This window comes from Balaenoptera musculus, chromosome 1 (genome assembly GCF_009873245.2).
Source record: "Balaenoptera musculus isolate JJ_BM4_2016_0621 chromosome 1, mBalMus1.pri.v3, whole genome shotgun sequence".
Lineage (NCBI taxonomy): Eukaryota > Metazoa > Chordata > Mammalia > Artiodactyla > Balaenopteridae > Balaenoptera > Balaenoptera musculus.
Window position 1 is genome coordinate 13,809,427 of NC_045785.1, and position 14,599 is coordinate 13,824,025.

The following is a 14,599-nucleotide window of genomic DNA, read 5'->3' on the forward strand; positions in this document are numbered from 1 at the left end:
GGAAGGCCTTCTAGCCAGCATGCAGATCAATGCCACTCAAATCTGGAGAAAGGGGTTCTCTGGGCCACTTAATCCACTTTAGAAGGATAACACTGAAGGCACAAGCTCAGATGAGGCGCTGAGAAGAGGCAGATTGGTCCAAATCAAAGCTGTGACTGGAAGCTCTTGGATCTGCAGACAAGAACCAGAATCTGCCTTGGGGTGGGGAAGGGGACGGGGGGCTGCATGGCTTGCAGCAGAGGGAGGCTCACACCATAGCCTCCTGGAAGGTCTCACCATCCACCCATTTAGCAACTATTGATTGAGTACCAACCATGATGGCAAGCACTGTGCAAGGCCCTGGGATACACTGGTAAGCCAGCTGGATGCAGACCTTGCCTTCATGGATTTTATTGTGCATGGTGTGGGGGAGGAGGACATTCGTGAGTTACAAACATGTCATTAAGTTACAATGTAGACAAGAACTGCTCAGGAGAGGCACACAGAGACCTGCTGTATCAGTCAGCTATGGATACATAACAAGCAGTCCCAAATGAGGATGGTTTAAAGCAATGTATTATAGCACACGAGATTGGAGTTGGCTAGGTTCAATCCTGAGTGTGGCCTTGGCTGGACCAGCTGGGCCAAGTGGGGCCTCCCTCCACTTGCTCTCAGCCTCCATCAGAGGCTTGTTCTCAGGACAGAGGCAGAGGGAAAGAGAGAGAGAATTCTTTTGAAACTTGGAATTTGCACACCATCATTTTCACCCCATATTATTGGTCGAAGCAAGTCACAAGGCCAAGAATGGGGGAATAGACTCCACTTCTAGGTGAGAGGAACTATAAAGGCATTTCGCAGGATACAGGGAGGCTGTTAATCCAGGCCATCAATGCAGTCAATCTACCACAGCCACCTAGACCAGGTGGTCACTTTCTAAGTGACCTTTGTAACTTGAAGGATGTAGCCAGGGGAAGAAAATGCAATATTCTCAGGAAAACAGACTGCTGCAATCAAAAGTGCTGAATCAAAAAAGATACTTGACTCAATTCACCTAGGACTGTCACCTATGAGGGATCCTGGATGGGATTCTGGAACAGAAAAAGGACATTAGTGGGAAAACTGGTGCAATTTGGATAAAGTCTGGAGTTGAGTTAATAGCGATGTATTAACACTGGTTCTTAGTCTGACAACAGTACTGTGGTCTTGTAAGAGTTAACGATGGGGGAAATTGGGTGAGAGGTGTTTGGGGACTGTATTCTCTGTGCAGCTTTTCTGTAAATCTAAAATAATTTCATAATTAAAAGTTTCTTTTTGAAAAAAAGGAACTTGGCACATGGGAGGAATGGAAAGAATGCCATTGTCGCTGGAGGATGGGGGAGCTGGGATATGGCAAGAACCAACTGTGCTGAGCCTTGTTGGCCCAGATAAGGATTCTGGTCTTTATTCAAAGAGCAGAGAGAAGCTTTTGAAGGACCTTAGGTAGGGGAGTACCATTAATCTCATTTGCATTTGAAAAGATCTGGGTTCTACCTTGGCGCACAGATCAGGAGGGAGATTAACAGGGGCAGAGAAACCAGTTAGCTATACATCCCATATTCCAGGTGAGAAAAGATGTTGACAGTGGAGATACAGGGGAGAGGATGGTTCAGGACATATTTAAGATGCAGAACATCCAGGACTTGGTCACTGACTGTGTTTGAGGAGTATAGAAATGGGAGATATCAAGGATGGTGCCCAAAGTGTGACTTGGACCTCTGGCGGAGAACAGGACCATTCGTGGAGGAAGAAACATCCGAGGCTGTAGAAACAGTCCTAAGCAAAAAGCCACCTCCTTCATAAAGCACCAATCCAGATGTCCCCTGAGCTGTCTTCTATACCACCCGTATTGTGTCACCCAAACATATTGCTTGTGTTACTGTCACCTGAACACGAGTGTAGTGATTGCCTAAACACGTCACCTGTGTCCCTAGCACAGAAATACATCTTCTGCGTATATCACCCTATGTGGCGGTTACCTGTGCATTTCCACCTGTGTGTCAACCGTGTCGTTATTATCTGTAGCTGCCAGTTCCATGTGTCCCTCAAGCCTGTTTCTTTACAGAGCTGTCACCTGAGCATGTCACCTGTACACATGTCCCCTACGCAAGGCCTTTAAGAAAGTTGCCTCTATAACAGGCACCTATGAGTGTCACCTAAACATGTCACTCTAGATGACTGTCATTCAGCAACCCTGCCCAGTAGAGAGGCTATTTTTTTTCAGTCTAGCTGAGTTACAAACAAAGAAAATCGTTCCCAGAGGGGAGACAGTTCCCTGCTGCTTCCGCTCTCACAGTGTTCTTTTCTTCTGAGATGGGAGGCAGCATCTTCCCCACAAAGTTTCCCTGATGAAAAGCTCCCCGTTCTTTAAGTCCTTTTGTGACAGTCGGTAGACCAGATGTCAGCCTCTGTGTATTCTATGGAAATGAAGGTGTTTGTTTATGCTAATGTGGGCTGGGCGATGGGAGGGAAGGAGGCTCTGTTAGATGGGCTGGCTTCCTCCATGAGACACGGGGATGGAGAGAGAGGCTGGGTGCCCAGGTGTGTGCATGTGGGCACGGAGGGTGGGGGACGTGGGGGACAGTGAGTCATAGGAAAAAGTAGCTGGAAGACAAAGATGGGGGTGGGGACAGCTGAAAGGAGAGGAGAGAGGAGTGACTCTGAGGTTAGATTGCTCAGTAGAAACAGATGGAGAGAGAGGCTTAGCTGATGGAGAGGGAAATGTGTTAGCTATGGGGGTGGACGCGAAGAGCAGAATTGAAGGAACCCCCCTTCTTGGCGGCAGGGCTGGTACAGGCATCCAGGCATCCAGAGCCTGTGCTCTCAGCCAACGCCCTCTTCCTCCACCGGGTTTCTGATAGGACTGCTGGGCCAGTTTGATGGGTAGAGCACTATGCTTGGCATTTACTAGGGTTCCATGAACATGAGCTTCTTCCCCCGGGTTTCTGCTGTGGCGTGAGAACCTCCAAGTCCCAAACACAGAGACCCCACTTTCTTTAAGTTGTGGCCAGAATAGGCTCCCCTTTGGCTGCATGATGAGGCCCAGAGAAGGCTGAAACTTGCTGCAGGACACACAGATTTCCCTGGTGCAGCAGCAACATAGCTTCTGAACTCCAGGTCAAGGCTGTTCCCCTTCCAAGTGTCCAGATCTCACTTCCCAGTAATCCCCTCTCCCTCACAGGGCATCACAGGACCCAGGAACAACAGGTAATGGTCCTGCGACCATTTTAATGTGACATTCCTGCTCGCAGAGGTCTTGCAGTAACATCGTCACATTTAATCCTCACTGCAGTCCTGCAAAGCATCAGCCCCATATTTTAGATAAGAAATGGAGGCTCAGAGACAGCATGGCTTACACAAGGTCACACAGCGTACCAACAGTGGGGGCAGGATTTGAACTTGGCTCTCTCTAACCCAATGTCAGAGAGGAGTGAGGAAAGAGCTTCCCCGGTGACACTTCCATGGGGAGAGAGAACATCAAACCAACTCATTTTATCGTGGTCTGACCCTGTAGACCCTGTAGAAGGATCTAGAACAGAAATCGTCAAACTACAGCCTGCAGCCTGTAAACCAAGAATTTTTTTACATTTTTAAATGGTTAGAAAAGAATGGAGAAACAGAATAAGATTTCATGGCACATGAAATTGTATGAATGCAAGATTTGATGATTATAAATAAAGTTTTATTGGAACACAGCCACATTGGTTCACTTACTAAGCGTGGCTGCTTTTGCTCTACAAGAGCAGAGTTGAGTAGTTGTGACAGAGACTGTAAAAACAACAAAGCCTAAAATATTTACTCTTTATTTTTACTTTTTTTTTTTTTAAGATTTTTTTATGTGGACCATTTTTAAAGTCTTTATTGAATTTGATACAATATTGCTTCTGTTTTGTTTTGGCTTTTGTTTTTATGTTTTGGTTTTTAGGCCGCGAGGCATGTGGGATCTTAGCTCCCCGACCAGGGGTCGAACCCACACCCTCTGCATTGGAAGGTGAAGTCTTAACCACTGGACTTCCAGGGAAGTCCCAATATTTTACTCTTTAGAGGACATGTCTGGAAGAAGGTTTGAGGGAGCATCTCCTGTCCTCGTGGGTCGACTCCTCTGAGAAGGCCTCTTGACAACCTTGGGCAGAACCAGCTGCTACCCGCTCACTCTACGCACGGATAAGCTCACCCTTTCCCATGGGATTTGGGTTTTTTTTATGAAATATAGTTGATTTACAATGTTATGTTAGTTTCAGGTGTACAGCAAAGTGATTCAGTTTTATATATATATATCTATATATATTTATATATAGATACTCTTTTTCAGATTCTTTTCCATTATAGGTTATTACAAGATATTGAATATAGTTCCCTGTGCAATACTGTAGGTCCTTGTTGGTAATCTATTTTATATATAGAAGTGTTATATGTTAATCCCAAACTCCTAATTTATCCCTCCCCCCACCTTTCCTCTTGGGTAACCATAAATCTGTTTTCTGTGTGAGTCTATTTCTGTTTTGTAAATAAGTTCATTTGTGTATCATTTTTTAGATTCCACGTATAAGCAATACCATATGATATTTGACTTCATCTTACTTCACTTAGTGTGATAATCTCTAGGTCCATCCATGTTGCTGCAAATGGCATTATTTCTTTTTTATGGCTGAGTAATATTCCATTGTGTGTGTGTGTGTGTGTGTGTGTGTGTGTGTGTGTGTGTATATCACATTTTCTTTTTTTTTTAACATCTTTACTGCAGTATAATTGCTTTACAATGGTGTGTTAGTTTCTGCTTTATAACAAAGTGAATCAGCTATACATATACATATATCCCCATATTCCTTCCCTCTTGCGTCTCCCTCCCACCTTCCCTATCCCACCCCTCTAGGTAGTCACAAAGCACTGAGCTGATCTCCCTGTGCGGGCTGCTTCCCGCTAGCTATCTATTTTACATTTGGTAGTGTGTATATGTCCATGCCGCTCTCTCACTTTGTCCCAGCTTACCCGTCCCCCTCCCTGTATCCTCAAGTCCATTCTCTAGTAGGTCTGCATCTTTATTCCCTTCTTGCCCCTAGGTTCTTCATGACCATTTTTTTGTTTGTTTTTTAGATTCCATATATATGTGTTAGCATACGGTATTTGTTTTTCTCTTTCTGACTTACTTCACTCTATATGACAGACTCTAGGTCCATCCATCTCACTACAAATAACTCAATTTCGTTTCTTTTTATGGCTGAGTAATATTCCATTGCATATATGTGCCACATCTTCTTTATCCATTCATCTGTTGATGGACATTTAGGCTGCTTCCATGTCTTGGCTATTATGAATAGTGCTGCTATGAACATTGGGGTGCATATATCTTTTTGAATTATATTTTTCTCTGGATATATGCCCAGGGCTGTGTTTGCTGGATCATATGGCAACTCTAGTTTTACTTTTTTAAGGAACCTCCATCCTGTTCTCCATAGTCCCATGGGATTTGGGGCATTGATAGCTTCCCTGCCGCCTTGTCCATTGGGATGGGGGATGGTCCTTGGAGACAAGAATTTTACTGTGTTTCTTCTCAAGTCTCCAGGGCCATGCATAAAGTGATAGCATGGCCGTGTGGAGAGAGGAGTTCAGATTCCCATCCTGGCTCTTAATAGCCATATTCGGGGGGGGGGGGCAATTACATCCCCTCTGGAGTCTCAGTTTCCATGTTTATGAAATGGGAAGAGCGATTCCTGTGGCGGGGGACAGCTGTGAGGAATGAGTGAGCTGATGGACTAGGTGACAGTTTTGAGCCTGAACCGCATGACAGGCGCCTCAGTCCATGTCATCCTCAGGGGCCCCTGGGAGTGGGCACGTCACCATCCCTGGTCCAGCAGCTGAAAGGAGCACAGCTTTTCCTCTAGTTGAACACACAGCCCACACCTTCATCCTCTGAAGCATCGGGCACAGGGCCTGGCATACAGTTGGTGTTCCATAAATGTTTCTTCTCCGCCCAGCACAGCATGTGGGCATTGGATGGTGGGTCCAGGAGCGTTGCTGAGAGAAGGCTGGATGGTGGGGCTTTGGGGTTGGTTTACTGCAGCGTTGTGACTGTCAGCCCCAGACAACGGACCCTCATCCTGCTCCTCTGCCTCCCCGCAGGCTGCCCGAGGTCCGCATCTCTGACAACGGTCCTTACGAGTGCCACGTGGGCATCTACGACCGTGCTACGAGGGAGAAGGTGGTCCTGGCATCAGGCAACATCTTCCTCAACGTCATGGGTGAGTGCAGGGCTCTTGGCACTGGCGTCACTGTGTGCGTGCCCGTGTGCCTGTGTGTGTGTGTGTGTGTGTGTGTGCGCGCGTACCCACGCACACAGAGGGGCTGTCCTGGGAACCACCTGCCAAAATGCCTGCTGTGCTGGCAGTGGACCCTCTTCTCTCCCACCCTTGCCCTCGAGGGCAGGAGGCCAGCCATGCTGAGGTGTGACCGGTGTGGCCTCTCAGGAACCCCTTCTCCTACCGGCACTGACACCCGGACCTGAGGAAGGCAGGGCTGTGCCTCATACCTGCAGCCTCATGGACCAGGCACTTTGAAGGGGCTCCGACATGTTGATTGGAATGGATGAGGGACACTGAGACTTCCTGAGGGGCGGCAGCCTGCTGCAGCCTCTGGGCCTCAGTTTCCCCTTCTGTAAGATGGGGGTGGGATGCAGGCCTAGTGGATCACTCATGGATCTCCTAGCCCCAGGCTCTGCGACCTGGTGAGGTCACAGGGAGAAAATACTGAGTTGTATGGGCACCTTTCCCAGGTGAAAGCCAGGAGCCACGTTCATGGAAACACCTGTAGCAAAGTGCAGTGGGGGTGGGCACTCCCCCGGCGGGAGGACAATCCAGGAGGCTCCAGGGTGGGGGAGGGGGTTGAGACAGCATCTCAGTGATGATGCACACCTACTGCAGAGAGAACGTTCCCTCCCTGTGCCTCCCAAGCCTTTTCCAGGACATTGAAGCATCAGGGGACAAGTTAGAAAGCGTGCTGGACTGGATGTCAGGGTTCCTGGGTTCCCACCCTGTGTCTGTGCCTCCACTTCTACATCTGTAAAATGGGGATAAGAATACTAGTGCCTGTCTCTGGCTGGCTGTGTTCCCTACCCAGCCCCGGTTTCCCCACTTGTAAAACAAAGCCTTTCTCCACGTGGTCTCAGAAGCCCCTTCCAGCGCTGACGTTCTTGCCGGGCACAATCTTGGGTTCTGGGTCAGCTCTGCTGCCAGGATTCTAGGCACTTGGCCTTGACTCCGGACTCTGTGTTCCCTGATTTTCTTATCAAATGATATTTATCAGGGAAACAAAGCTTGCCATACTTGGGCAGTCAATGAAAGCATAAAGGCCTCGTGGAAGCCACTGCTTCTGGGAAAATGGAAAACCTCCAAAGGCCCGACCTCCAGAGGGACATTGAATCCTGTAGCAGCAGCACGCGGTGTGTTCTGGCTTCCTGGGGGACAGGCCATGGCCAGGAGGTGGCAGTGCCAGGAAAACCTCCCCTCTTGCAGTCGCCCGCCCACGGAACGTCTTCTGTAATACTTGGGCAAGGAGTGTTCTTGGTACCCAGCCCTAGGCTGGTCACACCAGGGAGGCCGGTGCAGATGAAACTCGGTTTGCTCTATCAAGGGGCTCCCAGTCTGATGAGGGATGTGTACTCAATTGTTTATTCATCAGATATTTATTGAGCACCTACCACGTGCCAGGAAATGGCCATATACTTTCAATAAGAAACATCTTTGTCCTTGGGAGTTTGCGTCCAGTGCGTGAGACAAGCATAAAACACATGTGTAGATGGGTAAGTGAGGTGATTATGGAGAGTGATAAATACTGGGAAGAAAATCACGCAGGGTAATGGGGTCACGAGTGACTACAGGGGAGGTGGCAGCCAGTTTAGGGAGGGGGCTCAGGGAAGGTCCCTGGAGGCCACGGGGTTAAGTGCTTTCCAGACCTTATGTCATTTAGTCCTCACAGCCAACCCAAGAGGAGGTACTAGCACTATTATCCCTATTTTGCAGACATAGATATAGAGGCACAGAGAAAGCAAGCAACTTGCTTGAAGTCACACAGCAAGGATCACAAAACCTTCCTGTGAGACCAGGCTGCTTAGCGTTGAGGCCGGAACCCAGGTGTCTTGACTCCTGGGCCAGCTCCGTTGCACTGACGGAGGCAGTGTGGACGGTCCAGCTGAGGCTTTGCTCTCTGGTGTCTGTGAGCAAGGCCGGAGTCCTCAGAGCCACCTCGGCTACGAGGCTCATGCCCCTCACCCATTCACCAAAGGCTCCTGAGCAGGTGACTGTCCCTCTGTGGCCTCGGTTTCCTCATCCGTACAATGAGGTGGTAGAACCAGATAACCCTAAACCTCCTCTGCTAGTTCCAACTGAGGCACAAAGAGGTCTCGTGGGGCTAGCCCGGCTTGCACAGCTGGCCTGACACTCCCAGCTGAAGAAGGTGCTGTGCTCCCGGTAGGCTCCGGGGAGCAAGGGACTTTGTACTTCTGGGCTCCTCCCAGAGGGAGGTGGCAGTCAATCCAGGGATGGGGCAGACAGCTCCCGGGATCCCACTTACTGAGCAGGAGGCTGAGGCTACCAGGAGGGGCCAGAGAGGGGCAGGGCCAGGGGTCCCACCCTCACCCGCCCCAGTGCCCCCAGGAAGGCTCTGACCCCTAGAAGTTCAGCGCATCCCTGGGTGGCACTCTCCCTGGAATAGCAACCCCCCCATCTCAATCAATCCTCTGACTGTCCCCAGTGCTCAGAGGTCACCGTGCTTGTCACTGATCCCTACAGCCTAGCTGTCCCGTGATGGGTCAAGTCCGCCGGTGCTTGCCACGTGGGCAGGACCTGATGCCTTGCCCCACCACGGCATGTGCCTGACAGTGTGTGAGCTTCCAGCTTCATGCGCGTTTTCCGACAGAATCCTGGCGACAGCCTGTGAGCTGGGAGATGTTATAATCCCTGTTATATGAGGGGAAATGACTTGTCTAGGGTCATAACAGCCATCTGAGGCCAAAGCCCATGGTCTAAACCAGTGGTTCACAAACTTGAATGAGCATCAGGATCGCCTGGAGGGCTTGTGAAGATACTGATTGCTGGGTCCCACCCCCAAAGCTCCTAATTCAGCAGATCTGGGGCGGGGCCCAGGAATCTGCATTTCTCACAAGTTCCCAGATGATGCTGATGCTACAGGTGCCAGGACCGCGCTCTGAGAACCACTGGTCTAAACCACTGGTCTAAACCTCTAAGTCTTCAAAAAATACTAATTCTGTATATATCTCTATTGATATCTATATCAATACATGCATCAACAGCTGTATCTATACTCTTATCTATATGTGAATGTATTTCTCCTTCCTCCTTACGATTCTCACCTCACCCCAGACACAGGAGAATGCCCCATCTGCATACAAGTTAAGGACACGCAGGTTTGGAGCTGAGTCCCAGATCCACCATGCAACCGTGCATTCATTAGCTTCCCTGGGCCTCTGTCTCCCCATCTGTAAAATAGGCGTAAGGATGCCTCCTTCCTAGGATGATGGTGAGGTTTAAATTAGAAAAGGTTTGCAAAACACCTAGCCCAGCACGAGGCAGCCAAGAGGTTCAGTAGGTCAGATTTTACTCTCTTTATTAACATTGTCTCCGGCCTGCCTGCTCTTGGGCACGGCTGTGGCTGCCTCTTTCTTGCTCCTGGTTTTAGCCCTGGCACAGAGAAGTCCCATCCACCATTCCTGACTCCAGGGAGCTTTAAGCCAGTCTGAGAAATGAATGCTCACAGCTTTGTGCCCACTGGCTCCTTGGAAAGGGGGTTCAGTCCTGCCCTGTTTCTGGGTGTCAGGGTGGCCGGCCTCTGTGTGACCATCCGCCTGTGGGTCTGCCTATCCAGGCATCACATGTCCAGGGGAGGAGCCAGGATACATCCCAAGTTTGAAAATGACAGCCACACCTCAGTCTTGGCCAGTTTGTGACAGTTCCACGGTGCTTCCCATAGAGCATTTCGCCTGATCCTCACCACGGCCCCTCAGGGGCAGGATAACCATTATCCCCAGTTCCCAGATGAGAAGACTGAGGCTCAGGGAGAGGAAGGGATTGGCTCTGGGCCCCGCAGGGCTGTGGCTGTCCCTGTCCCAGAGCAGCGTGGCTTCTGAGGCCCAGCAAGGTCCGGACTGGTGAGGGGAGGGCTGGGAGAGACAGTGGGGCCGAGTGTAAGGCAGTTTCCCGTGTAGTATCTCCCATAACCCCGGCGGCCACGTCAGCCCATGAGGCAGAAACTGCACTGTGCCCACTGCATAGACCCAGGCACAGAGAAGGAGGTGGCTTACTTAGCCAAGGTTGGGAGGATTAGATGAGATGAACCATAGCACAGAATGTTCTGAGCCCACGCACAGTCCGAGTGACCCATAAATAGTATCTCCCGACAAACTACTATATATCAGAGAGATGAAAAACAAGGTCCTACTGTATAGCACAGGGAACTATATTCACTATCCTGTAATAAACCAAATGGAAAAGAATATGAAGAAGAATATGTATATATGTATAACCAAATCACTTTGCTGTACAGCAGAAATTAACACAACATTGTAAATCAGAGAATTCCCTGGCTGTCCAGTGATTAGGACTCCGCGCTTTCACTGCCCAGGGCCTGGGTTCAGTCCCTGGTCAGGGAACTGAGATCCCACAAGCCGTGCGACACAGCCAAAATAATAATAATAATAATAATAATAATAATAATAATAATTTTAAAAAATAAATAAATCTCTAAAAAACCATTGAAAATCAACTATACTTCAAAATAAATAAATGAATAATAATATCTCTCACAACAAATAGTGATCGTGTCAGTTAAAAATCAGGCACAATTAGAAAGGTTTAAAAATTTCCCCCCATTCCCCTTCCTCCCCCATGACTGTCTCCTTTAAATATATTTCAAGCCAGGTTTCAAAAATTAAAGTCAGCTCATTGTTTTGGCCTGTCTGTGGCATTGCATAGAAAGACCCTTTCTTGTCACACACACGCACACAGAGACCTTCCCTCCAGGTAAGTGGAGGTCATTGAAAGCTGGGGTCTCCTTTGGGCCTAAGCCCTTAGGTCTCCTAAGGGACCCTAAGGGCTGTGCAAGGAACAGTGGGGCAAGACGGCCCCTGTCCAATTTGGGGGTCAAAGGGAAACTTCCCAGGACAGTGGGGAGAGGGCAGCCGAGAGGGTGGGCAGCGCCCAGGCCCCCACCTACATCAAAAGCACAGAGCAGGTCTGCCGGAGAACCGGGCACCACAGCCCGCTCTCACCAAGCCTGCATCCATCCAGAACATTCTAACGCGCTGTTTCCAGAGGCCTCTGGGTGGATGTCAAAATGAGAGCGCAGCTGTAATTTCACGCCTATAACATCCCCGCTGCGTGGTGGGGAAAGACATTTGGGAGCCCCATGGGTGACACCGAGGGTTCGTGCTGCAAACGGTCATTAAAATGTTTTTATCCGAGCTGCAGATAAATTGTAAGCCAGTTTGAAAGTTGCGTGCTGGGCCCCGGGAACACACTGTGCACAGTCACGGAAGGCTCTCGGAGGCTCTTCTTGGGGGTGGAGGTTATGCGGGGGAGCGTGTTCAGGCTGGGACGTTACCATCAATTAAATGTTGAGAGGCCCAGACACTCCCACCTGCTGAAGCCAAAAGAGGCTGCTCTTCTGGTTTCGCCGCAAGACCAAGGCACAGGGTTTCTCCGCCACCCTCGCCGTGCAGAGTTGCCACTGAGGGGGCCTTTAACCCAGAGCTAATAATCAAGGTCACTAGTCATCCAGCACGGCTATCTGCCCAGCCCTGTGTGCTGAGTATTCAATCCATGGTTCATCCTGTGACCCTCAGGAGCACCTCCCGAAGTAGGCATTGTCACCCCCATTTTACAGATGAGGAAACGGAGGCTCTGAGAGTTTAAGGGGCTCACCCACATGAGTGCCAGAGCTGGGGCTCCCAGCAGGTCTGCCTGAGACCAGAGCTGCTGTTCCTAACAGCATCTCCGAGCTCCCAAGGGGAAACATCCCAACCTTTGGCACAAAAGCTGTCAGTGACACAAATGTCAAGCAAGCATGCGGGGGAGGGGGGGAGCAGTGCAGAGTAGAGAGAGTGCGGACCTTGGGGAGACTGAGCCCCAACTGGGAGCGCTTGGCACTCAAAACTCAGATGGCCAGTGGGGCTGTTGTCCCTCTAGGGGGCTGGCAGGAGTCTGGGGGCAGGAAGAGCACGTCCATCAGTGCCCCCCGCTTCTCCATTCCTGTGCCCCAGTCCCCGTGAGTGGTTCCCCCATCCGCGCCTACCCAGCACCCCCTCACTGCTTAGACCCTGTGAACGGAGCCCTGAACTTGGAGTCCAGCCAACCTGGGTCCCAATCCAGGTCAGTGCCCACGTGTGACATGGACAGTCCAGTATTGAACTTTCCTGTCTGGTGAAAACAATATCAGAATGTCTTTTTGGCTGAGATATATTAGAAGGTGACTTGGCTGTCCACACACACGGGCATTCTAAATCTCATTTATTCATTCATTTTTCATTCATTCATTTATTTACCAAATATTTATGGAGCACCTGGTACATTCAGGTGCTGTCGTATGCATGGGAACTCAGCTTCGGCAATCTGACAGACGAAATTCCAAGTCCTCAAGGAACGGTCAGTGCAGGAAGGGAGGCAGACACGAACAAGTAGACAGCTGGGACCTGTGATATGTCAGAGGGCAGTCAAGCAAAGCAGAGGGAAGTGGGGCTATTGTAAACAAGGTGGACAGCAAGGCCTCTTTAAGAAGGTGACACTCAAAGAAGGTGAGGCCTGAGCCCTGTGGGTTTCATGCCTTCATGCAACCAATTCAACGGCTACTTACTTATTCATCGTCTCCCCCGTGCCAGGCAGAGCTCTAGGTGCTGAGGACACGTCCCATCGAGGGAGGTGGCTCATGGTACAGATGCAGAAGCAAGGTTTGGGGATTGTGCTGCATCCCCAGGGCCGCCCATTACACGTGATCATAATCTGGGGGCTTAAAGCGAAAGGAATGTATTCTCTCGCAGTTCTGGAGGCTAGAAGTCCAAAATCAAGGTGTCGGCAGGGCTATACTCCCTCTGACAGCTCTAGAGAAGGGTCCTTCCTTGCCTCTTCCAGCTTCTGGTGGTTGCCAGCAATTCTCAGCATCCTTGCCTTGTAAATGCATCATTCCCATCTCTGCCTCCATCCTCACCTGGCGTTCTCCCTCTGTGCATCTGTGTCCCTGTGTCCCAATTTCCCTCTCCTTGTAAGGACACCAGACAATGGATGAGGGCCCACCCTAATCCATTATGACCTCATTTTAACTTTACAACTGCAAAGACCCTATTTCCAAATAAGGTCCCATTCACAGGGTAAGGACTGCAACATATCTTTTGGGGGGACACAATTAAACCCACAACAGTAACTGACCCAGGAGGGAGCAGGGCAGATTCACTGTCTGATTCCAGAGCCCGTGCTCTTGGCTCCCAACCACAAGAGTCACTCTTCGTTGTGTGTTTGCTCACCTGCCAGGCACCGTGCTAAGCTTTTCATAAGTTAACTTATTGCACAGTCACGACGGCTCTGGAAGGCAGGTACCGCCACTTCCCTTTTGACAGGTGAAGAATCTGAGAGGTTACATCACTTACCCAGGCCACCTGGCCAGCTAGTGCCAGAGCAGGGGTAAATGCATCCTATATGCTTAACCACTCCACTCTACTAGAGGTCACAGAGTATTGTTAAGCATTAATAAAATGTTCTATCTTGGGATCCCTGTGTCTCTTCTGGAGGCTTCCAAGTGAGGTTGGCAGATAAAGGTAGAACTTTGCAACCCGAGGCCACAATGGCACCAAACCACACTTTATGCTTTTCTAAACCTGAGGCCAGGGGACACGGAGAACAGTTGTTAATAAACTTTGCATAGCTTGTCTTTTTTTTTTTCAGTGTGTTTTACTGAATTTTTATTAAGTGCATCTGGTGCTTTTTTTTTCCCCTTGTTTTTGTTTAAATTGATTTTTATTGCAATAGAATTCACATAACATATAATTCACTCATTTAAAGTACACGATTCAGTGGTTTTCTGGCCTGGCCTCGTGGAAATGGGCTCAGCCTCTGTCACCCCCCAGCCTGCCTGTAACTCTCACCAGTCCCAGAGCGAGTTTCGTCTAATGGAATAAAATAGAGTGTGGAAAAAAACCCTCACATTGATAGTCAACTGATTCTCGACAAGGATGCCAAGACAATTCCATGAGGAAAGAAGAGTCTATTCCAAAAAATGGTGCTGGGACAACCAGATAGCCACGTGCAAATAATAAAGGTAGACTTTCCCTCACACCATGTACAAAACTTAACTCAAAATCCATCATCAACCTAAATATAAGAGTTAAAACTATAAAACTCTTAGAAGAAACACACAGGAGAAAATTGTGATTGTGATTCTATTGGTCTGTCTTTCTCCAGTGTGAGTTGGTTGCTCCCCTGCTGTGTGACTTTGGGCCACAAGTTCATGGGAAGTTCTCCCATGGCCAGTTCCTGGACTTTCCCATTAGAAGAAACTCACCCTGGGGCTGGTGAGGGCTAAGAGCATT

At 49.3% G+C, this 14,599-nt stretch overlaps 1 protein-coding gene across 1 annotated transcript in view; it reads left to right on the top strand.

Moving 5' to 3' along the window:
* IGSF21 (immunoglobin superfamily member 21) overlaps positions 1–14,599 on the top strand; it is a 246,123-nt gene that overhangs the window by 198,028 nt on the left and 33,496 nt on the right. The window contains exon 4 of the mRNA XM_036828283.1: positions 6,136–6,254. Coding sequence (XP_036684178.1) covers positions 6,136–6,254 — 119 coding nt within the window. The remainder of the gene's footprint in view (positions 1–6,135; positions 6,255–14,599) is intronic.